Source organism: Heterodontus francisci, chromosome 9 (assembly GCF_036365525.1).
Source record: "Heterodontus francisci isolate sHetFra1 chromosome 9, sHetFra1.hap1, whole genome shotgun sequence".
In the NCBI taxonomy this organism is placed as follows: Eukaryota; Metazoa; Chordata; class Chondrichthyes; order Heterodontiformes; family Heterodontidae; genus Heterodontus; species Heterodontus francisci.
Window position 1 is genome coordinate 53,571,357 of NC_090379.1, and position 27,628 is coordinate 53,598,984.

The 27,628-nt window shown below is 44.5% G+C and overlaps 1 protein-coding gene across 5 annotated transcripts in view; it reads right to left on the minus strand.

The window, feature by feature from the left end:
• nin (ninein (GSK3B interacting protein)) overlaps positions 1–27,628 on the minus strand; it is a 185,352-nt gene that overhangs the window by 136,786 nt on the left and 20,938 nt on the right. For all 5 annotated transcript variants that reach the window (XM_068039093.1, XM_068039096.1, XM_068039094.1 and 2 more), the window contains exon 3: positions 19–112. In XM_068039093.1, coding sequence (XP_067895194.1) covers positions 19–112 — 94 coding nt within the window. The remainder of the gene's footprint in view (positions 1–18; positions 113–27,628) is intronic.

Sequence of the window (27,628 nt, forward strand, 5' to 3'; positions counted from 1 at the left end):
GCTCTTTCTTCCACCTACCTAGTTCCTGATAACCGTCATCGCCTGAGAAATTCCCTTCAATGGTAGTTGACAGGATAAAGATTAATGCCTCTTTAAATTGTTCAAAATGTACCTGAAAAAAAGAAATGAATAGTGTCAAATTAATAAATTAAAAAGGGAAGCCAATTACAAATACTTATAAAGTATTGACCTAAGAATGCCACAACGGGGTGGGGTGCAGATTTGACACCTCCACACCCTTCCCCACGTCTATGATATGTAAGTTTACCATAAAATTGTGTCTCCAAAGTCAAATGCACCACAGGCTGCACTTTGGTAATGGGAGGGGAAGGGTGAGGGGGAAGAAGCTAATTGTTATTAGCAATGAGAGAAAATTGATGCCATGGGGTTTCCTGTGGAAAGAAAGATAGCAAATGGTTGCACACTTTTGAATTCAAAGTTATAAGAGGGAGGAATAATGATAATACCCACTTTTTGCAAATGTTCTCAAAACTTTTGGGTTCTTCATCTAGGACAGTGTCTTCTGTTGGTTACTTTAAGAGAAGACCACTTAAAAGCTAACACATTTCACCACTTACAACAGGAGACCAACACACATTTAAGTAAAAACTGCTACCTGTTCACTTATTGCTACTACAGCTAAAACAGCAACACTTGCAGTTTCCCAACTATTTGCTAGCAAAATGTCAAGTGCACAATCAGTAGAGTTTCTTTTCAAACTTTAATGTATTTAGTTACAGTGAAAACTTCAGGTTTAGGGATGCAGATTTATCAGAGGTAAGCTGATGTTTCACATTATGTCAGTTTATAATGGCTAATGTGACAACTTTTTTTTTGTAGCGATTACAAACTTACATGAAATGGCCCATAACTTAATATTGACTGGTGCCTAATAGAAATCTGGATACAAGTAATGAGAAGGTTCAAGGCAGCATTCACTGTAGATTTTTTATTTTTGTATTTAGAGATACAGCACTGAAACAGGCCCTTCGGCCCACCGAGTCTGTGCCAACCAACAACCACCCATTTATTCTAACCCTACAGTAATCCCATATTCCCTACCACCTACCAACACTAGGGGCAATTTATAATGGCCAATTTACCTATCAACCTGCAAGTCTTTGGCTGTGGGAGGAAACCGGAGCACCCGGCGAAAACCCACGCGGTCACAGGGAGAACTTGCAAACTCCGCACAGGCAGTACCCAGAATCGAACCCGGGTCCCTGGAGCTGTGAGGCTGCAGTGCTAACCACTGCGCCACTGTTTTTTTGGACAGAGTGTGATATTGCTGTTAAAAAGACAGTGCTTTGGGATTTCAAGTTAGGAAATGGTGCTAATTACTTAAAGCTGCATGCAAGCACTTAAGCACTGGTGGAATAATCTGGCTAGCATTTGATTGCAAGGACACCTTGCACTGAAAGAGTTCCAGCTATTAATCCAAGTTAATGTAAACTGATCATCTTAAATGGCATTTCTATGAAATAAATATTTTTTGACCATTTACTGCAATATGGAACAAATTACTATTCAGTTCCCAGTGAATCAAGATGCAATGACAGTTATTTGATCTTCTGAATTTCATTTACAACTGTGTGTAGGGAACAAGCGTACAACATAGTAAAAAGGGGTTGTAATGAAGTTGCCACTTGGCAATGAACTCTTAAGGAAATGACCTTTGATCCTTCTCAGAGCAGTAACCCTCCACCCCATGGTTGGGATGAAGCCCCGGTAGAACCACCCGAGAAATTGCTGCTGATTACTGTGCTAAAGAGTTTTGCAAAGTTACTGCTAAATAAAATAAAAATACACCACACTGTGTTGAAGGCAAAATGTTCATTACATAGGCAAACATGGAGCTCGTTATTATTTTGATTGCAGTATATTTAAAAAAGATCCAACGATCAATTTTGCTAAAGAACAAAAATAGTTTGATACTAATAATAAGACCAGAACAGTAAACTTGCCCAATTACTATGGCAAGGGTAAGCTGATTCCTATTCACTGGCATTAAAGCTCCTTTAAAACGCAACATGTACAGCTGCTTTACAGAGATAACAGGAACCTGACGAAGTAATGAATAAGCTGGAGTTAGTTCAGAATCATGTCAATTGTGTACTGTGGAAGACACTAAACATACATTGAACTAGAAAGTTGTATCATTTTATGATAGTTCAAGATATTGGAATACAATCATTATAATAATCGCTAATATATTTTGGTTACTGAGTAACTATCTAGCTCAGCTCCATGAGTATTTGAAAATAAGGAATATCATTGGATCCCTCTGTTATTAGATAGGGCTAGTTTAATTTTAGACCTGTAAATTGTCACTTCATTGGAGACACAATATTATACAATATTTCCTGATCATGCAATGAATACAACATCTTAACTCCAGTGTGTTGTATAATTGAGTATTAGGACTCCCTTAACCCATTTTAACAGTTCAGTAAGGCATAGCCCTGGCTTTTAATCTAGGTTACAGACCACTAACAAGGTCAACCAACAGGACACAGTCCATGACATCAAATCACTGATCCAATCTTCTTCAGAGACAACAGCAGATGTTGCATGACCAGGGAAAAGAAAATACTTCAGCAGTATGCCCTGCCTTCAAAAAAGGGTAAAAACTCCTACTGTGCATTTTTGTTTTCTTGAAAAGGAATACCTATTGTTGGGCAAAATCAGACTATCTCATGGGCTTTGTAGTGTGTAATTCTGTGTATTCACTACGTAATGTATTCACTCAGTGGCTGCATCACTAAAACGAGGGTCTGAAACAGAGCAGCTGCACAGTGACATATGGTTCCTATTTCAACTGGAAGCAATTTCACTAGCAACATTTCTAAATAATCTCAAGTACATTACTTCCTCGACCAGAAATAGACTGGCTGAGTAGACTCATGCAGAAAGGTAACAAAATGGGATTTTGCCACGTGAGTTTGAGCAAATAATTTTTGCAGCATAAACTTAGTAAAAGGCATCATAATTACTCTGTAAGTAAATGTACCACAATAGCCAATCTCAGCTGAAGGAACTGTGGGGTACTAGCTTGGTCTTAGCACTCAGACAAAGGGCTGGATTTTGTTATCGCACTGCCGGAAGCAGTGGCGGGTGTGCAAAATGTCAGCCACTCGCCTGTAATGTTCGCAGGCACGCTGCCGCGATTCCGTGGCTGGTGGCCACTTAACATAATGCGGTGGCCGTTTCCCCCCAATCATGTGGCGAGGGTGGCATTGACGACTCCGTTTACTGTGTCTCCTGATGTTGGATTGCACAACAGTACCCACTTGCAGCGTTCCCCCTTTCCCCCACCACAGTACCCACTTGCAGCGTTCCCCCTTTCCCCCACCACAGTACCCACTTGCAGCGTTCCCCCTTTCCCCCACCACAGTACCCACTTGCAGCGTTCCCCCTTTCCCCCACCACAGTACCCACTTGCAGCGTTCCCCCTTTCCCCCACCACAGTACCCACTTGCAGCGTTCCCCCTTTCCCCCACCACAGTACCCACTTGCAGAGTTCCCCCTTTCCCCCATCACAGTACCCACTTGCAGAGTTCCCCCTTTCCCCACCACAGTACCCACTTGCAGCGTTCCCCCTTTCCCCCACCACAGTACCTACTTGCAGAGTTCCCCCCTGCGTCCCCAACAGTACCCACTTGCAGAGTTCCTCTCTTCCCCCCCGCAACAGTATCCATTTGCAGAAATTCCCCCCCACCCCCACAACAGCACCCGCTTGCAGAGTTACGACCTCCCCTCACAGCTGCGCATTGACCTTAGTGACAATGTCCGTAGTTAAAACAAATTCAACAGGATAGCAACCCATAACATGCCTAACCTTTGCAGGCACCAGGGACACTCGCCTCGGTGGCGCCAGCTTTTCAAAGATGGGAAAGTGAAGGCTTGTGAGTGCCGCATGTCATGCAGAAGATTGCGGCGACTTACATTCTAATTCATGCAAAATGATATTTAATATATTTAAAATACGGCCCTGGCGCAGTGTGGCGGAGGTGCCACCACGGAACTTTGCCGCCTCCGAGAAAATTGGAAACCGGCATTATGGGGTCGGGTTCTGCGGCAGACAAATTTGCGCCGATTTTCCACCCCCGCTACCATAAAACCTGTCTTCAAACTGAGCACAAAGTCCAGCTCAAGGGAGGGGAAAGTCATCACTGGCTCCTGACTGCTAGCCAGTGACTCCGACTGCAAGTTGCATCTATACAAGTATAAAATATGATATGCAATCCCATAGTCAAATTGCTCAAAGCTCGGCTCACATATAGAAGAATTGACAGTTTACTGAAATTGCCAGAATATACAGAACCGAACGTTGGTATCTTCAGGAAAGAATAAAAGGAGCTGGAAGAAATTTGGGATTTTACATCAAGGAGTGTGTGCTGAAACTATAAAGAAAAAGCTTAGTTTAAATTAAGTGAATTTTCTATTGAATAGTTTTTGGCTTTATTAGCCTCATTCTATAAGGAATGTGAAAAGAGCAAATGTAAACTTTTAAGGGGTTGTTTAAACATAAGTTGCAGCACATTATTCCCATATTCGTTAAATTACCCTGAAGAAAAGAGTAAAAAGGCACTTTCACCAGGGATACGATCTGATCTGTATGAATAAAAGAACAGATTTACGGAACAGCCAAGCCTTTTTCAAATAATACAACTTCCACCTGGCTTCTTATTCCCTTTTTGTTATTCTCCTTTCCAGCGGGCCAGCTGTTAATGGGGGTTGGGATTTTTTTTTATATCTGTGGGAGCAGCTGTCCCCTCTGATATATCACAATTGTGCAAATGATAGTGGACCACCTTGCAATCTGCAAAAAAGATTCAAACAGAATTTATCAGATTGCAACTAGAACAGGCCCTTTCTTCAAAAAAAAATAGTAATCTGCACTATTCCGACTGAGTGGTGATAACTTGTCCTGCATTCACTCTATATATTTGTTTTTCAAAGAAAGATTCTATGCTGAATTTGTTGGCACAACCATTCAGTTCTTCATTCTCCAAATAAAATAAATGAGTGAATTTAGATCTTCTGATTTGTTTTAGAAACCTTAGGTTAGCTAAAAATCAATAGGTCCACATTTGGTATGTACAGAGCAATCCCACTCATATGCAATATTTACAGGATAGCAAATCTGTCGCAAATAATATTGGGAACAAGAGATCTCCAAGCTATTCCACTCAATCTTTTTAATTTTGCAGGTATAGCAATCTATTACACCATGGACTTGCAGCAGGCTTGATAAGGTTAAGGGTAACACACAGAAGGTTGCAACAAATACAACCAAGTCAGAAGTGCCATGTGGATATCAGTGATTTACTACACAATCCATCTCTTAACTTCCCTTTCCTCCCCCTCCCGCATATTATAATATATATATCTATAAATAAATACTTAAATATATACAGAAAGTCATGAGAGATAGATATATAAATGTAGAGATAGAGATATATATTTATTTTCTAAATATTAAGCTGACAAATAACACTAACATCCACTAAGCATTTACTGCAATTCTATTATATGACAGCCCTCAATTTGTATACAACACTGAAATGTCATGCACATTTATCACAGCTAATATCCAACTCTATTCACACCAACATTTTGCAATTACAGAAAGGACAGTGCTATCAATCTTGTGCTTCACTTAAAATAAGTGGATTCATATAGTTACACTTTAATTGAAGTATGTTGCATAGCAATGATTAATAGATTGGTACAAGATCCCTATATTTTGGGCTGGATTTTATAAGCCCGGCAGTGAGCTCGAAAAATTGCAGCCTGCACCAAAGAGCCGCCGCAATCTTAAGCGCGGCGGCTCATTTAAATAGCCGGGGCGTCCCACCCCTCCAATCACATGGAGGGGGCAGGCTGTCCGTTGCCAGCAATGGTGTCAGCTGCCTATGCGCAGACACTGGCACCATTTTCAAAGGGCAGCCAACTCTGCCAGCAGATTTAAATTTTTCAAAAAAGATCCCTCCAAAAGTAAATAAATGAATTTCTTATGCCCCTTTCCCTTCCCCCGCCAAACACTTCGCTTTTACATCTGACTTTCTCCCCCACACTGCATGAAGTTTAAGGTTCGACCGTTCCCAATATCCCCTACACCCATTACGTGTATTTGACCCCCCCCTACCCTCACCTGCACTGATAAACTTACCTCCTCCCCTCTCCCCACCAGTGTCATGCCTCGTTCCCCCAGACGGGGATCTGAAGGCATGGGAACGCTGGCCGCCACGCCGAAGATCACGGCAGGCCCTCAAGATCTCAGGTAAATGTATTTAAATGTATTAATTTTATTGATTTGAATATGTTAATTGTGCTCCCATCGTCTAGTGGCAGGGGGGCCACCACGGAGCTTTGCGGCCATCAACAGAATCGGGCCGGACACTGCTGGTGTCGTGGTCCGTGGCGAGCCTCATCCGGAGCCGTCTTCGGGCCCCCCCACCTCCGCCACGGATCATGATGCCGAGGGCTTCTTAAAATCCAGCCCACTGTAGAGAATTTTCATGATGTTACTGTACATTAAGTGAGTTCTCCATGATGCAAGTAGCAGATGTAAAGTGGGAATAGGATGATAGGAAGATCCATTATATTCAACAAAAAGAACATAAAAGTTTAATTTCTGCTGTTATGAGACAGTGTAATGGTAGTTGGGTTCACGTTAAGGATTTCAGTCATTTGTACCGCCATCATATTTAAAGTACATTATCAATTGCTAAGAGCTCTAGGGGGAAGTGGTGATCACAGTGAGACTCATTAGCCTGTGGCCTGCTCTCCTCTCTTTCTTTTACCTAATTCCTCTGCTCCAGTTGGAAGTTGAACTGCAATTCTTACTGCTGAAATTGAGAGACTTTAGTTTCACACTTTTACTTTTAAGCAGAGAATCAACTGCAGTTTGCAAAGCCCAGAAAAATCTTTACACTCGCAGCTGACTGATGGCAGGTAAATCACACGTCTGCCAACAGCTACCCTTTTGTTGACAGAAACCTAAAAGTGCATTTAGATGCCATCTTGGGTCAAATTAAATGAGATTCATTTACTGGTTTATGGCTGATCAGGCTCCAGGTGTTCTTGCATGGAAGAGTACAACGAATCACCCTCCATCATACTCAGTGGTATAAACAAGCCTGGATCCTTTATTGTGGTGGCATCATAAGCTGTGCAGGACGGGTCTTACACAATCAGCTGTAATCCAAAAGTAAATTTACCCAGATTTAGTAATACTGATGGCTGAGAGGACTTGGTGAACATGGGTCTTCCTGCCTACTGGCATTTGCAACCTGATTGCTAGGATTTGCTCTTAGCTGAGCAACATCCACACAGAGAGTTGTGAGGCTGTGGAATTCACTTCTAGTGGCTAAGGTAGGAATGATATCAACATTCACGATTAGATTGCGGGGAAACACCGCCAGATAAATCCTGATGGTTGCCTAGCGGGGTTGTGAGGGGGGGGGGAACCTTCCTTTGGGGGCAATCCAGGGCCCATGGAGGGGACCCCCGGCGGTGATCGCCAAGAAGACCCCCCTCCTCCCACTCTCATTAACCCCACCCCCCTCCCCATCGCCGGGGCCTGTCTGAATGGACCCGGCGATCCCAACCTTATTCACCTCTTCCGGATCTCCAGACTGTTTGGTTCTGCAGGGCCTCCTGCAGTACTGGCAGTTGCCACTGCTCCCGATGGCGGGCAGTTAATTGCCTGCCCACTGTGAAATAGCAACGGGGGTCCAACAGAGGGTCGAGACGGGGTCTCCCCCCACTTTTCCGGCTGCCACCTGGACCCCGGTCTTCAGAACAAAATCCAGCCCAGGGTGTTGAGTGGATGATTAGTGTGGGAAATTGAAAGAAAATATCACAGTGGTACAATGTGGGGAGATTTTGAGAGGTTGGGGCTCAGTTATGATGTTGAGGTAATAGAGGGAGCATTACTCTACTTTTGGCGATGCTATGTCTGACCTAGAGGTATTAACATGAGAAGCAATCCATTCCCCAGCACTAAAATCCTTCATCTTGCTAAGTGTAAGGAAGAAAACTTGAATTATAAGTTCACAAAAATGTGGGTCTAGTATTGCTGTCAAGATAAGGGGGTTGGTTTGAGCACTGTAAATGCAGAGTCAACAAACGAATGTCACTCTCTCAGAACTCAAAACTACAGAGGTGCCAAACAGCTAAGTATTTTTTAAAGATATGCTGTTGTCTCCAAATTCAAGGGTACCAGCAGTACCATAAGTGCAGTTTATTTAAAATATGTTACCAGCTATTGCAATCATAAATGGAAATAGATGAACAATTATTTTACCTGCTTTGGTACAGTGTTAGAAGGAATAGTGGGAGCTAATCTAAAGATGCACAACTCTTTAGTTCGGAGAGGGTTGTCTGCAGGGTGCAAGAGGCACAACAATACCAGTTGCAAATAAGGGGCCTCATATCCACAAAGGGAAAAAGAATGATTAGTAATCAATGAAGTATCAGTAGTGTGCTAGAAAAACACCAATTCATGAAATTGAAATGTGAATTTTACTGAGAAAATTAGCACTTTTTGGTTTTTATGGTGATTATCCTAAAGTAAAATCAAAATGTGGTAAACATGCTATTTTACTGCAGGCTGAAGGACAAAAAAAACCACAAACATGACACATTAATATATCGGAAAAAGGATGCAGAAATCAAAGACAAAAATGACATGTCACACTTGGTCTTGTGCCATGATGTTGCACTTTTCTTGTGCACCATAACAACTGCAATATTTAAGTGTTCTCAGTACAAAGAGGAAAGCGGTTGATTTTAACCCCAAGCAGATTTTGGACAGGCGGGGGCAAGTGAGTGCTAAACATAATCTTCTTCTTCTTCTTTGGCCTCCTTGTCTCGAGAGACAATGGGTAAGCGCCTGGAGGTGGTCAGTGGATTGTGAAGCAGCGCCTGGAGTGGCTATAAAGGCCAATTCTAAAGTGACAGGCTCTTCCACAGGTGCTACAGATAAAATTGGTTGTCGGGGCTGTTACACAGTTGGCTCTCCCCTTGCGCTTCTGTCTTTTTTCCTGCCAACTGCTAAGTCTCTTTGACTCGCCACACTTTAGCCCCGCCTTTATGGCTGTCCGCCAGCTCTGGCGATCACTGGCAACTGACTCCCACGACTTGTGATCAATGTCACAGGACTTCATGTCGCGTTTGCAGACGTCTTTAAAGTGGAGATATGGACAGCCGGTGGGTCTGATACCTGTGACGAGCTCGCTGTACAATGTGTCCTTGGGGATCCTGCCATCTTCCATGCGGCTCACATGGCCAAGCCATCTCAAGCGCCGCTGGCTCAGTAGTGTGTATAAGCTGGGGATGTTGGCCGCCTCGAGGACTTCTGTGTTGGAGATACGGTCCTGCCACCTGATGCCAAGGATTCTCCGGAGGCAGCGAAGATGGAATGAATTGAGACGTCGCTCTTGGCTGACATACGTTGTCCAGGCCTCGCTGCCGTAGAGCAAGGTACTGAGGACACAGGCTTGATACACTTGGACTTTTGTGTTCCGTGTCAGTGTGCCATTTTCCCACACTCTCTTGGCCAGTCTGGACACAGCAGTGGAAGCCTTTCCCATGTGCTTGTTGATTTCTGCATCGAAAGACAGGTTACTGGTGATAGTTGAGCCTAGGTAGGTGAACTCTTGAACCACTTCCAGAGCGTGGTTGCCGATATTGATGGATGGAGCATTTCTGACGTCCTGTTCCATGATGTTCGTTTTCTGGAGGCTGATGGTTCGGCCAAATTCGTTGCAGGCAGCCACAATCCTGTCGATGAGTCTCTGCAGACACTCTTCAGTGTGAGATGTTAATGCAGCATCGTCAGCAAAGAGGAGTTCCCTGATGAGGACTTTCCGTACTTTGGTCTTTGCCCTTAGACGGGCAAGGTTGAACAATCTGCCACCTGATCTTGTGTGGAGGAAAATTCCTTGTTCTGAAGACTTGAACGCATGTGAGAGCAGCAGGGAGAAGAAGATCCCAAACAGTGTAGGTGCGAGAACACAGCCCTGTTTCACACCACTCAGGATAGGAAAGGGGTCTGATGAGACGCTGCTATGCTGAATTGTGCCTTTCATATTGTCATGGAATGAGGTGATGATACTTAGTAGCTTTGGTGGACATCCAATCTTTTCTAGTAGTCTGAAGAGACCACGTCTGCTGACGAGGTCAAAGGCTTTGGTGAGATCAATGAAAGCAATGTAGAGGGGCATCTGTTGTTCACGGCATTTCTCCTGCAGCTGGCGAAGGGAGAACAGCATGTCAATGGTGGATCTCTCTGCTTGAAAGCCACACTGTGTCTCAGGGTAGACACGCTCAGCCAGCTTCTGGAGTTTGTTTAAAGCGACTGAGTGAAGACTTTCCCCACTAGGCTGAGCAGGGAGATTCCACGGTAGTTGTTGCAGTCACCGCGGTCACCCTTGTTCTTATAGAGGGTGATGATATTGGCATCGCGCATGTCCTGTGGTACTGCGCCCTCGTCCCAGCACAGGCAAAGCAGTTCGTACAGTGCTGAAAGTATAGCAGGTTTGGCACTCTTGATTATTTCAGGGGTAATGCCGTCCTTCCCAGGGGCTTTTCCGCTGGCTAGAGAATCAATGGCATCACTGAGTTCCGATTTTTACGAGTTCCTAAACATAATCACTAGCCTAAATTTCAGGCGTGGAGTATTTTAACTCTTGGATCTCATTTAAATGCTGCTGGTGCACTTTCTGCCCAGAACAAGCTGACTGGGGGGCAGAGCAGCTGCCAGCAAGGCAGGGGATGGGAACGTGAGGGCAGTTTCAGATAGGACAAATTCAGGGCAGGGAATGGGAGGCAGAAAATTAGCAAGTGACTCTGAAAGACAGAAGAAGCAAATGTTAAAAAGTGTGCAACACAGGAATTTGGCAGTGTTAAAAGGGAATTATTTAAATGCAAGGAGGATAGCAAATAAAGCCGATGAGCTGACGGCACAGATAGACACATGGCGACACGATATCATTGCTATAATGGAAACTTGGCTCAAAGAGGGGCAAAAATGGCCGCTCAACATGCCTGGATATAGAATTTAAAAAGGAGGGGATGTAGCATTATTTGTTAAGGAATCAATAACAGTGGTGAGGAGGGATGATATGCTAAATGAATCATCAAATATGAGGCCATATGGGCTCAGCTCAGAAATAAAAAAAGGCGCAGCCACATTACTAGGAGTGTACTATAGACCCCAAAATAATGAGAGGGAGAGAGAGAAGAACAAATATGCAGGCAAATTTCTAGGTGCAAAAACCATAGGGCAATAATAGTTGGGGATTTCAACTACCCTAATATCAACTGGGATACAAACAGCGTGAAGGGCACAAAGGGTGCAAAATTCTTGAACTGCATTCAAGAGAATTTTTTTAGCCAGCACAAAACAAGCCCAATGACAGGGAGCGCAATTCTAGATTTAGACTTCGGAAATGAAGCTGGGCAAGTGGATGAAGTAGCAGTGGGTGACCATTTTGGAAATAGTGACCATAATACAGTGATTTTAGCATAATCACGGAAAAAGTCAAAGACAGAACAAGAGTAAAAGTTCTAAATTGGGGGAAGGCAAGTTTTACGAAGCTGAGAGGTGATCTGGCGAAAGTGGACTGGATACAGCTACTTGAAGGAAAATTGGTGGCAAACCAGTGGGAGGCATTCAAAAGTGAGATTCTACAGGCACAGTGTCGACATGGCCCCACAAAGAAAAAGGGTGGTACTGCCAATTCTAGAGCCCCCTGGGTATCTAGAAGCATACAGGATAAGATAAAGCTGAAAAAGAAAGCTTATGATGGTCACAGAAAACTTAATACTTTAGAAAGCCTAGAGGAGTATAGAAAGTGCAGGGGTGAAGTAGAAAAGAAAATTAGGAAAGCAAAGAGAGGACATGAAAAACTATTGGCAGGTAAAATCAAGGAAAACCCAAAGATGTTTTATCAGTACATTAAGAGCAGAGAATAACTACAGAAAGGGTAGGGCCTATCAGAGATGTACAATGGAACTTATGCGTGGATGCAGAAGATGTGGGCAGGGTTCGAAGTGAGTTTTTTGGCTCTGTCTTCACAAAGGAGAGTAGACATTGTATTTAAAGAGGAGGAGTGTGAAATATTAGCTATGATAAGCATAATGAGAGAGGAAATACTAGAGGGTCTGACATCCTTGAAAGTGGGTAAATCACCAGGGCTGGATGGATTGTATCCCAGCTTGTAAAGGGAAGCCGAGGGAAATAGCGGATGCTCTGAGGATCATCTTCAAATCATCACTAGATACAGGTGAGGTACCAGAGGATTGGAGGTCTGCGAACACTGTACCATTGTTTAAAAAGGGTGTGAGGGATAAGCCAAATAATTATAGGACGGTCAGTCTGACCTCGGTGGTGGCAAATTATCAGAATCAATTGTGAGAGATAGGATAAACTGCCACTTAGAAAGGCACAGATTAATCAGGGATAGTCAGCATGGATTTGTTAATGGAAGGTCGTGTCTTACTAACTTAATCGAATTTTTTGAGGAAGTAACAAGAAGGATTGATGAGGGTAGTGCAGTGGATGTGGTCTACATGGATTTTAGTAAGGCATGTGACAAGGTCCCACATGGCAGACTGGTCTGAAAAATAAAAAGCCCATGGGGTACAGGGGAATGTGGCAAATTGGATCCAAAATTGACTCAGTGACAGGAAACAAAGGGTAGTGGTTGACGGATGTTTTTGTGAATGGAAGGCGGCTTCCAGTGGCGTTCCACAGGGCTCAGTGTTGGATCCCTTGTTGTTTGTGGTATATATTAATGATTTGGACTTAAATTTGGGAGGCATGATTGGGAAATTTGCAGATGACACAAAAATTGGCCGTGTAGTTTATAGTGAAGAGGATAGCCGTAGACTCCAGAATGATATCAATGGTTTGGTTGAGTGGCTGGAAAAGTGGCAAATGAAAGTGTGAAGTAATGCATTTGGGGAGGGCAAATAAAGCAAGGGAATACACAATAAAAGTAAGGATATTGAGAGGGGTAGAAGAAGTGAGAGACCTTGGGGTGCATGTCCACAGGTCCCTGATGGTGGCAGGACAGGTAGATAAATTAGTTAAGGTATATGGAATGCTTTCCTTTATTGACCGAGGTATAGAATACAAAAGCAGGGATGTAATGCTGGAACTGTATAAAACGCTGGTTAGGCCGCAGCTGGAGTACTGTGCACAGTTCTGGTCACCACATTACAGGAAGGACATAATTGCTCTGGAGAGAGTACAGAGGAGATTTACAAGAATGTTGAGAGCTTGAAAGTTTCAGCATTGAGGAAAGATTGGATAGGCTAGGGTTGTTTTTCTTAAAACAGAGGAGGCTGAGGTGTACAAAATTATGAGGGGCCTAGGTAGAGTAGACAGGAAGGACCTGTTTCCCCTAGGTCAATTACCAGGGGGCACATTAGAGGGGACATGAGGAAAAACTTTTTCACCCAGAGGGTGGTGGGTGCTGGAATTCACTGTCTGGATCGGTGGTGGAGGCAGAAACCCTCAACTCATTTAAAAGGTACCTGGACCTGCACCTGAAGTGCTGCAACCTGCATGGCTACGGACCAGGTGCTGGAAGGTGGGATTAGATTCAATGGCTAGTTTTTTCAGCCAGTGCAGACACGATGGGCTGAATGGCCTCTTTCTGTGTCGTAACTTTTCTACGGTTCTAAGGAAAGATGGGACAGCCCTCGACTGCTCACAGTTTGCAGATAACTGGTGGAGGGGGGGCTTTGGGAAGGTCTCAGGGGGTAATGGGGTGTGTGGGACAAGGGAAGCCATAACATTCCTTGTGGGGTCTGGAGGACCATTCTTGCTTTATTTATATTCACTTTGGGAGGGCCTCTTCATCCTTCCCACCATTTGCTGTCATACATCAGCCTAGCAGGAAAGTCAAGCGTGCCTTCCCTGCTCAGTCCCAGTAAAAATGCTACTGGGGTCTTGTTATGTCTCTTATGTGCATAAATTCATGAGGCTCCACAATGCTTTAGGCAGGCATCTCATCTGCCTGCAGAATTCTGTGGTTCAAATTGGATGGGTTGAGTTCAGAGTGGTAAGTAACCTGCTCATTCTTAACTAGTCAACCAATCGGTTTCCACCAGGCAGGTAGGGTTAAAATTGACCCCAGAGTCTCCATTAGAGAGACTATATGACATGGCACAATACTACTGATGGACAATATTAATCTCTTTAATAGCTTTGATTTATGTGCATTGCAGCTTTGACTCAAATGCCTTTGGAACAGCATTAACCTATATTTAGGTTTGCATTGCATTATTGATTCTTTAAAGCATCCATAAAGAGCACAAAGTACATTTATTTATTTAGAATGTCACCATTGGCTCTTTCGTTCAGTGTAACTGTAAATGAATTATACTGGAAGTTGGGCAATCTCAGCTAGAGCAGTAGTTGGAACATTATGCATTGTCAAGGTATTCACCTTGATGAGGTGGTAGCACTCAAGCTCTGAGTCACAAGATTGTAGGTTCAAGCCACACTCCAGGCTTTGGGCAGATAATCTAGGCTGAGATTTTAGTGCTTATAACACGGAAGTGTTATATTGTTGAATGTGTTGTCTTTCAGGTAAAACATTAAACTAAGGTATCTACTTTAATCTAGTTCACCATTTACTATCCTGGTACTCACATGATACAACAATAAAGGAGCTGTTGACTAATCATGGCAGTCAATCACTCAGTTAATCTACAAAAGACCCAGACATGAAGTGAGGAAACCCACCCTCAAATGGTGGAAGGTTTGGGAACCATGGATATTATGTAGCCAGTGGGGTCCCAACACTGGGCCAGAAAGGCTAGGAGAACCCTACCTCGGCCACTGCATTTTACAGTACTCAGGCTGTTAATTGCCCCCTCTAGGGACGGGCTCTTAAAATTGCGAGGTAAGGCAGCGGGTGGAGTGCTCATTGCCTTCCCGAGGCCATTCAGTTTAGTCAGGGGCGGCCTTCCTGCCCAGAGGCCAGTTGAGGCCCTTATGTGGCTAATTAATGGTGGTCCCTAGCACCGGGATCACCATCCCTTTAAGAGGGATGGCAGCTTAGCAGTGCTAGCATCACCACCAGGAGCAGTGGCCACGGCTGTTACAGTAGTTGGCCCAGGACCAGCAGCAGCACTGAAGCCTCGGAGAGCAGATGGGGTTGGGGTGGGGGTTGTTGGCACAGGGGTGGCCTTTGCCACCTGGAGTCACAAATTGCTCAAGCAGGAGGGTCCCCGACACGGAGGTCACCTGCTGTTATCGGTAAAATGCCAGCGGCAGCAGGGTGAGGCTTCTGGGTAGGAAGGCTGCCCCTGACTAAATTGAATGGCCTCGGGAAGGCAACAAGCACTCTATCTGCTGCCTTACTTTGCAATTTTAAGAGCCCATTCCTAGAAGGCCGATAAAATTCAGCCCCATAGGTCCAAAGTTACCCATTCCTTCCTAGCATTTCTAACTCTTTAGGCTCATATATGACGGATAACCACTTGGCTGAAATACTGGAGAGCTGCCGGCACCTGTAAGATGTAGTCCAGCATGAATTAATACACAAAAGGAGAGATCAACTAGTTCTTAACTTTACCAAAAAGAAAGCAAACAAATAACATGCAACAGCTTCAGACTCTTATACATGATTTAAAAAAAGGCTGTGTTTGCTGACAACGCAACCACTAGGTGGCATAGGACTAGCATATATGCAAATGCAGCCTCTTCCACTGACAGATCATTGTCTGCGACGTCTCAGGCAGCTGCCAGGATTAAAGATGGCGCTGCTCAATTTATCACAAAAAACAAATACAACCCGAAAGTCCCCTCAATAGCTGCCGTCGCCACCTCCATCCCAACAGTCCCCTGCTACCTCCTGCCATTGTGCTTCTCTTTGCTGCTCCCTCCTGCACCCGTCTTCTCACCGCTTGCTCCCTGCTGCTTTCTCTTAGCCACTCGCTCTGGCATCAACGCTCGCTCCCCGCTCCCGCCCCCCCACCCCCACCCCAGCAGCTTGCTCCAGGCCGCGCCGCTTCCCTCCTCTCGGCCACTCGCTCCCACATTTGATTGTTCCTCCTCGCGCCGCCCAAAGAAGCAAGGCGGGCTGCGAGGGGTGACAGGGCGACGTAGGAGCGAGCGGCTGGTGGGTGGAAGCAGGAAGCGAGTGGCCGGACAATGGGGTGGTGGGGGTAAGCGAGGAACGGGAAAGGATCGTCCGGTGGGGAAGGGGGGTTGGGGGAGAAAGCATCAAGAGCAGGAGCGAGTGGCTGGGAAAGGGGAAGCGGACGGGGGGGGGGGGTGGCAGAAGAGAGCGGCCAGTCGGGTGGGAGCAGGTAGCTGGGACGGGGGAGGGGAGGGAACGGAGGGAGCGAGTGGCTGAGGGAAGGTGGCGGGGAGCATGCAGTTGAGCGGGGGGAAGCTGCGATTGAAGCAGGGATGGTGGAAGGGAGCAGAGTACTGTTTGGATGAATGGAGACAGCTATTGAGGGGTGAGGACGTCATTGCGTGGTGACGTCATGTGCATATTCATACTGGCAATCTGGCAAATGTTCGCACATACTGATGACGTCTGTGATCGCTCTGCGCATGCCCTACATTGTCAGGAGCCACTGTTAAAAAAATACAAATTCTGAAAACAATAAAAAGGCTTTCTGGTGCTTAAAGTGTTAATTCTGCACTGAATCCCTGTGTTGGTACAGTTCCAGCACCTGTAGCTGTGCGTAACCACCGAGTCAATACTTAATACATAACTTAGCATTAATGTAAGATTTCTATTTGTTATCTGTCAGTAAACATAAAGAGCTTTCCGTTTTACAGAAAAGGCTGAACAATGATAGTTCTTTGTCACTGCAGGATCAGTATCCCTTCAATTAGTAATAGTCAAAGGCTTGAGGTGTGACAACTGAAAGCAACCTTGATGTCAAAGGTACATCTGGTGAAGGTAACTATTTGTTTACTATGGTATCTAATGAGGTCTCCATAGTGATGAGTGGCTTGGTAAAACTGACCCTTATATTAAATCACAGATTCATGCCACATGTACTTTTGGAGTCTCAGTTGTTTACTGAATGTGGATGATCAAGACCTTTATCTTGTCATTGCACATTTGATAGTTTTCCCAATTTGTGTTTTTTAAAAACGTACATTTTTGTACTAAAACAAGAAAACCATAAAAAGCAGACAAAACTGAAAAGTAGTACAATGTTAATTTCCTATCTTTCAAGATATATGATTAGTTAACAAGGACAGCAGTGACTTCAATGAATTATTTATATTGAATAGCTATTAAATAAATATAAACATAGGGAAAGGGATGAAGAGATTGAAAAGGCCTCTCGAAAACTGTCTCGGGGTGTGGCAGGAACAACATTGGTTAGAATCTTCCGGCTTTTACATGTGAGGTTTTTTTGTTACCACTTTTTTATGGCTGTGCTACGCCCTTATCTTCTATCAATTAGCTCCATTGCTTCCACACATTCTCAGCTGTGATGGTGGGACAATCCTGCCATTAAGTGTCTGTACTATTAGAATCAATGTCCTTCTCACTCAACCTTCCAAGAAACCTACATGAACAATATGAAATGGACTTCTCCTTCTTTCCCACATCCTACTTTCCTTATTTTTTATATTTATAGATAAAGCACTGAAACAGGCCCTTTGGCCCACCGAGTCTGTGCCGACCATCAACCACCCATTTATACTAATCCTACACTAATCCCATATTCCTACCACATCCCCACCTGTCCCTATATTCCCCTACCACCTACCTACACTAGGGGCAATTTATAATGGCAAATTTACCTATCAACCTGCAGTCTTTTGGCTGTGGGAGGAAACCGGAGCACCCGGCGAAAACCTACGCAGACACAGGGAGAACTTGAAAACTCTGCACAGGCAGTACCCAGAATTGAACCCGCGTCGCTGGAGCTGTGAGGCTGCAGTGCTAACCACTGTGCCGTCCAAGTGATGCCCTCGGAGTGATCCTAAATACAAATCAGTACTTTGTGTTGTTCCAACTCTGGCCTCTTGTGAAACCCCCACTTCCTTCCCCCCACTACTGTGGGCTATGCCTTCACTTGTCATCAGCCTCAGCTCTGGAATTCCACCCTCCCCACCTCGCCTCTCCACCTCTCTCTCACTTTCTCTTCTCCTTTAAGATGTTTCTTAAAACATACCTTTTTGACAAAGCTTTTGCTCACCCGTCCTAATGTCTTCTCCTTTGGTTCAGTGTCAATTTCTGTATGATTATGCTCCTGTGGTGTTCCTTGGGATGTTTACAACATGAAATCAATGGCTGAGATTGGGATTTGGTTTCCTACTCAGCATAATTATTCGCCCAACTTACTACCTTGGTTCCAGGGATGTCTGTCCATTGAGCTTCTACAAAAGTTAGTACCTTCAGGAGAAGGGAGCAGAATAAAGCATGTAACCTGAAAAAGTTCTCTGCCTGATTAAACATTCCTTCCACAGACCACACACAAGCCTCCTTATCAGGAACTCTATATAAAATATAGCGGAAAGATTCTGTGAAGTTTCTGCCTTCCTTCCAAACATGCATGGAAAAATACTACAGTGCACCCCTCTAACCTTACATTTCTATATTGCGGGCTGAATTTTACCCTCATCGGACGGGAGAGGTCCACCGACCGAAAAGTCAGTGGCGATCCCGCCTTCGTCTAGCCTGGGGATCCAGCCGGATTTTATGGTCCCCAGGCCCTTTAAGAGGTCTGAGGTGGGACTTCCACCTCATTGAGGCAAGAAGTTCCGCCTAATGGAGCTGCCGGCCAATCAGCAAGCCGGCAGCTCTTAGTCCCAGGAGTGCCACCAGGAGCGGTGGCTTCTGCTGGGACTGCAAGCCAGCTTTGTAAAGATGAGGAAGGACGGCCCTGGGAAAAGGTACTTTTTTGGGGGTGATCAGTCGGGCCCCGGTGAGGCAAGGGTGGTTGACTGGGGGAGCGAGAGGCGTGCTGGACGTTGGGGTGGTTGGGGCATCGGGGGCAACCCTCCGTCGGGCACCACATGCCTGATCAAGAGGGTCCCCCTGGTCCAGGCCATCTGAGAGCCGCCTGCTTTTGTCAGGCGGCTTTTCTCAGGCCTGGGCCGTCTGACCAGCCAAGGGTAAAATCCCTGTGGCAGCCGGCGAAGGCCCATATTGATGGCCACTTAAGGATCCTGATTGGCTTGGGGTGGGCAGGCTGTTTCCCGACACCACTGCCCCGCATAAAATGGCGGTGGAAGTGGGGGCGGATCGGGAAGGGCACCCTGAGACTCCCACTCCATTTTACACCCCCCCCCCCCCCGCCCCCCGCCACCTTCCCGCACTTTGGTGGGGGGGGGGAGGCGGGGTGTAAAATTCCGGCCAGTATATTCTAAACAAAGGTGAATTTTTCTGAAACATCAATCTTAAATGATAACAAAAAATGGTGTATAATACTAAGAAATGGTAACCAAAATACAGATTTTTTTTTAACAATGTCACACCATACAGAAATGTGTATATTAGCCAAGTCTGGCAATCAGAATATTCCTTTTGTTCAGTACGCTGAGTTAAAATATAATTGTTCAGTGCACTGAGTTACAATGTAATTGGGTTCCTTTGAGAAATCTGTTGTGGTCCACAAATTAGACAGCTGTAAACTGTTCCACAGAAGCGAATCAAACCATTCTAGACATGCATTACAAGAAAATGTTCTGCCAAGTCTATTATGGCTTGCTTCTTCACAGATTTGTTACCAGCAACCTGATGGCTGCTTTGGTAAAGCTGACTGAGACCGAGCCATACAGATCAGAAGATCTCAAGCTTGATTTCTGATCTTTCCAAGTCTGCTGATCTCAACCAGAGTGACAACTGGGGCAGGATTTTCAATTGCCCGAGGGAGCTGGAACAGGAGCAGGCATGCTTTGAAAACAGCGCTCCCGAATGGCGTGTCAGTGCCCTGTGCTTCCAGGATGCGCTCAGATTTTCAAAGTGAGGGCATGGGGTGCAGGTGAGTTGGGAACCCTGTCGCCTCCAACTAACAGCCTGGTAAGCTCCTTGAGGAGCTTGTTAATAGGCTGCAGAGGGCGAGGTGATTTTCAATTTGTAAATCACAGAACCCGACCAGTCAGGTTCAATGTGGGCAGAAATGAAGGGTTTTTTTATGCTGAAAACTATTGGGACCTGGGGAGATCTTGCTCCAGCTGGCTGTTTGCCCACTTTTGTGTACAGCGAGGCCGCCGGCCGTCCGTTGAGCAGCCTCCTCTCTTCTGAAAGGCAGCAGCACACCCCATCAGGCTGCCATCTGCCTTTGCCGCTCATGCTCCGCAGACAGCACCCACCTCCTGGTAATTCTCGGCGCCATTAATTGGGCGTCGATCTCGTCTCCGGCCCAATTAGGGCATTTACATTTGATGATTGCGTGTGTGATTGTGCAGATGCAGCGCGGGGTCAGGTCCTAGAAATTTCCAGGCATCAGGTCCCCAACCCCGAATTAAAAATCAAGTCCCTGATATCTTCTAATTGGTTTCACAATTCAGTGACCGTTGCAGGAAAGAGTGTGCAAGGTCAGGAGAGGACAGGATTGGTTTCATCTGTGATGTCAATAGTCAAACATCCACTCATCGTCATATCTCATACGCAATGAATAGACTGAGGTATCAGAAGGTGGTGGAATGCTCATCTAACTCTATCCCAACAGCACTAATAACTGCATGATAGTTGAGAAAAAAAGGGATAAATATAGCAAGAAGGATCAAAAGCACCAACAGATTTGTTATTGAATAAACACAAATGTTACCACACACAAATGTTAATAGCAGGAATGCAGTTTTCAGTACAAATTAAAGTGAAAGAAAATTTCCCAAAGAGTATATCTCTCGCCATCTGTTACAGTAAATTTTCTGCAGTGTTTACATGGTGTAAAAAATTCGCAGTGACTGAAAGACACTATAAATGCAAATCTGCAGCTCAAATCATAAATGGAGCTAGGATCAAAATTTATAATAAATCACTTCTAAATGTGGGGTGGGGCAGGGAAGAGTAAGCTTGTCTGGAACACTGTGGCTTTAGAGATCTTGAAGGAAAAGAGCACTCCTTCAAATTATGCTATTTAATTTCATTGAATTATCACACAATAAAGGCATTATATAGCAACCAGTTATGCAGTTTAAATTTGCAACTATTTTTACTGTGGTAGACACATTTTGACAGTCTGCAAAGCTCTTTTTCTCTCAAATAGGTCTGCCACTTGTTAACATTTTCACCTAGTCAAGCTGCTACAGGTTCCAAGGCTCCACCTCCCAACAGTGCATTCATTAATCACGCAACAGATTTTGTTATTTCTCAATTAAGCAAACAGGGAATGCAGCCTTAAATCTGATGGGAGTATTCCTCTATTATCTGCTGTAGCAAAGTTTCTTGAGATTTATTTCCCCTCTATATTTTAAAGAACAAAGAACAGTACAGCACAGGAACAGGCCATTCGGCCCTCCAAGCCTGCGCCGATCTTGACGCCTGCCTAAACTAAAACCTTCTGCACTTCCGGGGACCGTATCCCTCTATTCCCATCCTATTCATGTATTTGTCAAGATGCCTCTTAAACGTCGCTGTCGTACCTGCTTCTACCACCTCCCCCGGCAGCAAGTTCCAGGCACTCAACATCCTTGTAAAGAACTTGCCTCGCACATCCCCTCTAAACTTTGCCCCTCTCACATTAAACCTATGTCCCCTAGTAACTGACTCTTCCACCCTGGGGAAAAGCTTCTGACTATCCACTCTGTCCATGCCACTCATAACTTTGTAAACCTCTATCATGTCGCCCCTCCACCTCCGTCGTTCCAGTGAAAACAATCCGAGTTTATCCAACCTCTCCTCATAGCTAATGCCCTCCAGACCAGGCAACATCCTGGTAAACCGCTTCTGTACCCTCTCCAAAGCCTCCACGTCCTTCTGGTAGCGTGGCGACCAGAATTGCACGCAATATTCTAAGTGTGGCCTAACTAAGGTTCTGTACAGCTGCAGCATGACTTGCCAATTTTTATACTCTATGCCCCAACTGATGAAGGCAAGCAGGCCATATGCCTTCTTGACTACCTTATCCATCTGCGTTGCCACTTTCAGTGACCTTTGGACCCGTACGCCCAGATCTCTCTGCCTGTCAATACTCCGAAGGGTTCTGCCATTTACTGTATACTTCCCACCTGCATTAGATCTTCCAAAATGCATTAACTCACATTTGTCCGGATTAAACTCCATCTGCCATTTCTCCGCCCAAGTCTCCAACCGATCTATATCCTGCTGTATCCTCTGACAATCCTCATCACTATCCGCAACTCCACCAACCTTTGTGTCGTCCGCAAACTTACTAATCAGACCAGCAACATTTTCCTCCAAATCATTTATATACACTACAAACAGCAAAGATCCCAGCACTGATCCCTGCGGAACACCACTAGTCACATCCCTCCATTCAGAAAAGCACCCTCCACTGCTACCCTCTGTCTTCTATGACCGAGCCAGTTCTGTATCCATCTTGCCAGCTCACCTCGGATCCTGTGTGACTTCACCTTTTGTACCAGTCTGCCATGAGGGACCTTGTCAAAGGCTTTACTGAAGTCCATATAGATAACATCCACTGCCCTTCCTTCATCAATCATCTTCGTCACTTCCTCAAAATACTCAATCAAATTAGTGAGACACAACCTCCCCTTCACAAAACCATACTGCCTTTCGCTAATAAGTTAATTTGTTTCCAAATGGGAGTAAATCCCGTCCCGAAGAATCCTCTCTAATAATTTCCCTACCACTGACGTAAGGCTCACCGGCCTATAATTTCCTGGATTATCCTTGCTACCCTTCTTAAACAAAGGAACAACATTGGTTATTCTCCAGTCCTCTGGGACCTCACCTGTAGCCAATGAGGATGCAAAGATTTCTGTCAAGGCCCCAACAATTTCGTCCCTTGCCTCCCTCAGTATTCTGGGGTAGATCCCATCAGGCCCTGGGGACTTATCTACCTTAATGCTTTGCAAGACACCCAACACCTCCTCCTTTTTGATAATGAGATGACTGAGACTATCGACACTCCCTTCCCTAGGCTCATCATCCACCAAGTCCTTCTCTTTGGTGAATACTGATGCAAAGTACTGATTTAGTACCTCGCCCATTTCCTCTGGCTCCAAACAGATTCCCTTCTCTGTCCCTGAGTGGGCCAACCCTTTCCCTGGTTACCCTCTTGCTCTTTATATCGGTATAAAAAGCCTTGGGTTTTTCCTTAATCCTGTTTGCCAATGACTTTTCATGACCCCTTTTAGTCCTCCTGACTCCTTGCTTAAGTTCCTTCCTACTGTCTTTATATTCCTCAAGGGATTCATCTGTTCCTAGCCATCCAGCCCTTGCTTCCTTTATCTTTTTGACTAGGCTCACAATATCCCGCGTTATCCAAGGTTCCCGAAACTTGCCAAATTTATCATTCTTCCTCAAACACAATAAATTCTACTTAACATTTACTGGAAAGTACACATTCCTTTCTGCAGAGTAAGTACTAAACATGAAAAGGTGCAGCAAATTGCAATGGTTGAGCACCATTACCATGTACGGAATCCTACAGATTCTGTAGCAACACAAATATCAAGTTTTCATACAGAAACAGTTTGCTTGTAAATGGTCTCAAGAAATTAGTTCCCTGTTGACACATCCAAGGACAGCTTAACTCAAGGTCACCTATGGAAAGTGTAACACAAGGGCGTTACATTTAACAATTTATGGTAACATCAACATTTTATTTGACAATATATGAAGTCCTCTTTCTGATCAAGGCCCCACTCTACAGCTTGTTATTATTTATCATAAATGCAACCAGTTCAAAACTGTGTTAAACTGCAACATATGAGCAGAACAGAGCTTTACTACAGATGTCCTGTCCAAGTTCAAATGACATTACGGACTGACCTCAGGCAGCCTTATCTGTCTGTAACTAGATGAATCTATCATCTTCTCCACACTGGACTACTGGATCAGATAAACAGTAGGCTAATATATATATTTGACACCTCATTTATATTGATAAAGTCAATGGCATAGCAAAGCCAACATCTCTACTACAAAAGCAAAATACTGCAGATGCTAGAAAGCAGAAATATAAAAACAAAAAATACTGGAAATTCCAAGCAGTTCAGGCAGCATCTGTGGAGAGAGGAACTGTTAACATTTCAGGTCGATTGACCAGTTGGCAGAAAAAGTTAGAGATGTAACAGGTTTAAAACAAGTACAAAGGCAAGTAAAGTGGAAGGGGAGGAAAGAACAAAAGGGAAGGTCTGTGAAAGGTTGGAAGACAGGAGAGGGTAAATGAAAAAAAGGGATAACGGTGAAAGGCAAAAAGGAGGTGGCAATGGGACAAGTAAAGAAACAAAAGATGGGTCTACAGGAGGTGTAAATGGGAACAGCAGAATCAACACCAACAGCTGCCATCCAAAAAAAAAGGAGGCAGAGGTTATTGTAAGATTCTGCATACTGTTAGTCTAATGAAGAATATCTAAAGAGGCTGATGGGTTAAAAGAAACAGGAGCTTTATTGAAACACATCTTACTGCTATGGCTTACATCTTCCAAGACTGTACACAAGGGATCCACACATGTGGTGTTACATCACTTCCTGTGATGAGGTACACAGTATGATTAGTATATTAACCCAGTAACAACCCAATGTCCACATTATACTACATCTCCCCCCAAGACTCTGATTTCCATTTTTACATGGACAGTCGCTGTAGCGATTTCACAAGCCTATCGTATCGAATCCTCTTCTCCTATGAAGGGGATTGAGGTTTTGAGTCCTCTGCGTGGTCTTTCTGACTCTGCTGTGCAAGAGTGGAATTGGTAAGTGACTCCGGTTCATCATTCATGTTGTCTTCTGGTTTGGTGGATGAATGCAGCCTCACTGGTCCATTAAATTTTGGGGATGATTATTCCACTCCTATTCTGGGGAATCAGAGTCTTTACAGGAAACAGGGGTGGGAAGAAGTATAGTCAAGGTAGTTGTGGGAGTCAGCGGGCTTATAGTCGATATTGTTTGACAGCCTATCCCCAGAAATAGAGATAATAAGTTGAGAAAGGGAAGAGAAAAGAGTCGGAGATAGACCATGTGAAGGTGAGGGAAGGGTAGAAATTGGAAGAAAATTTGATGACATTTTCCAGTTCAGGGCGAAAGCAGGAAATGGCACCAATACACTTGAAAAAAAGTGTGGGAGGGGGTGCTGAGTAGGACTGGAACAAAGAATGTTCTAGATAGCCATGAAAAGGCAGGCACAGCAATACATTTTATTTGGAGGAAGGAGTGGAGTCAAAGGAAAAGTAGTCCAATGTAAGAACAAGTTGACCCAGGTAGAGGAGGGTGGTGGTGGATGGGGACTAGTTGGGCCTCCATTCAAGAAAGAAGTGCAGAACCCTCAGGCTATCCTGCCTGCATACACTCTCCTCGCCCCCAGCGCGTTCTCCCCCCACCGTGAGCTCTCCCTCCTCTCCCCACCACTTGCGTAAAGCCTGTTACATCTCTAACTTTAACCAGTTCTAACGAAAGGTCATCGATCTGAAACATGAACTCTGTTTCTCTCTCCACAGATGCTGCCTGTCTGTTGAGTATTTCCAGAATTTTCTGTTTTTAATTCCAACATCTCTAATGTTGACTTGCAACAAATGTAAACATGATATATTATGTGCTCCAAACTGGCTTCCCTCCCCTTCTTTCCCTTCTCCACAAAGCACTGGTCTTTGCTTCTCCCTTCATTTCTCTCCCAACCACTCCAAATCATTGCTAGAGGATTCTCTTTTTTCTTTCTACCAACCCCTCACCAAACTATTGCTCCAGAGCTCCTATATCTGATTGCTGCTGCTCAAGTAATTCCTATTGCCGCAGAATGTGAGTGACCTCACACATATCCAACCCTCCTCCCCACCCACCCCCTGTGTCTAACTGCAGACCCTGGTCCACACTGATTTTCATCCACAAGCATGGACAGGCGGACAATGCCTCAAAATGCAAATCATTTGCATGTGTGGCTGAGAATATAAACTTCCCCACCTAGGAGATGCAAGAAGGCACATACATGTGAGAAGATTAACAGACAGAAACAGCCAAACTGGTTCATGTCAATATTTTTGCTCCACACGAGCCTCCTCCAACCCTTCTTCATCTAACCTTATCAACATATCCTTCTATTCCTATCTTCCTCATGTGTTTATCTAGTTTCCCCTTAAATGCAAATATGAGAGTTGCCTGAACTACTCCTTGTGATAGCAGGTTTCACATACTAACCACTCTGAGTAAAGAAGTTTCTCCAGAATTTCATATTGGATATATTATTGACTATGTTATATTTATGACCTCTAGTTTTAGTCTCTCCCACAAGTGGAACAAACTTCTCTACCTCTCCCCTATCAAACCTGTTCATTCCCTTAAGGACCTATCAGCCACCTCTCAGTCTTCTCTTTTCTAGAGAAAAGTGCCCCAGCTTGTTTAATCTTTCCTGATGGGTACAACCTCTCAGTTCTGCTATCATCTTAGTATATCAGTTCTGCACCTTCTCCAGTGCCCCATAACCATTTATAATATGGAGATCAGAACTGTGCACAGTACTCCAGGTGTGGTCTAACCAAGGTCCTACACAACTTTAATATAACTTCCCTGCTTTTCAAATCTATCCCTCTAGAATTGAACCCTAGTGCTTTTCTTATGGCCTTATTAAACTGCATCGCTACTTTTAGTGATCTGTACATCTGTATCTCTAGATCCCTCTTCTCTACCCAAGGAGTATGTGGCCTCCTTATTCTTGCTACCAAAGTGTACCACCTCAGACTTAGCTATTTGAAGTTCATTGTCAATTATACACCCATTCTGAAAGTTTATTGATGCCTTCCTAGATTTTGCTGCAGTCCTCCTCTGTATTAACTGCAACTCCTCAATTTGGTGTCATCTGCATATTTCGAAATTGTACTTCCGGTAGGTTTTTAGTGGGACTTCTGTCCACAGTGACTAATTGTTTCTTTCAAAATAAAAAGGAAAATTCCCACTCTTTTTCCCTTTCCAAGACTTTTAAATTAACAATTTTTCTCTCCTCCTCCAATATTTATTTCTCCTCCTTTGCCAATGGTGGTATGCTCAGTACAGTTATATGGATACAGACTTCCCCTCTAATATCCTATTCTGCTCCTTGTATATAGCTGGACAGAGCATACACAGGCTATTTGACTATGGCATCACCACAATCATGCTTCATATCTGCACACATAAACACAATCCTCGCCATGGTCACTCGAAAAGTATCAGAAGGTATTGATACTGATATTTACTGATATTTCCCTTCCTTAGTTCAGGGATAACTACAATTCCACCTGTTGCCCCAGCTGAAATCATACCACAGACCGTGAACCAACCTAAGCCGTCGCTAGTCAATATGGTTCAGTACCACAATTTTCAGTGCCTCTAGCAACTGAGTTATCAAATAAACAACTTGCATCTTTTTTGAAGATTTATGTGCCACCTTCATGTACAGAGACAACTCAGACCTATTTCCACCAGCTGCTCCAACTTTTTGCTTGGACACATCCGGGAAGAAATTGTAGCTCAAGGATTGAACACCTGTACGG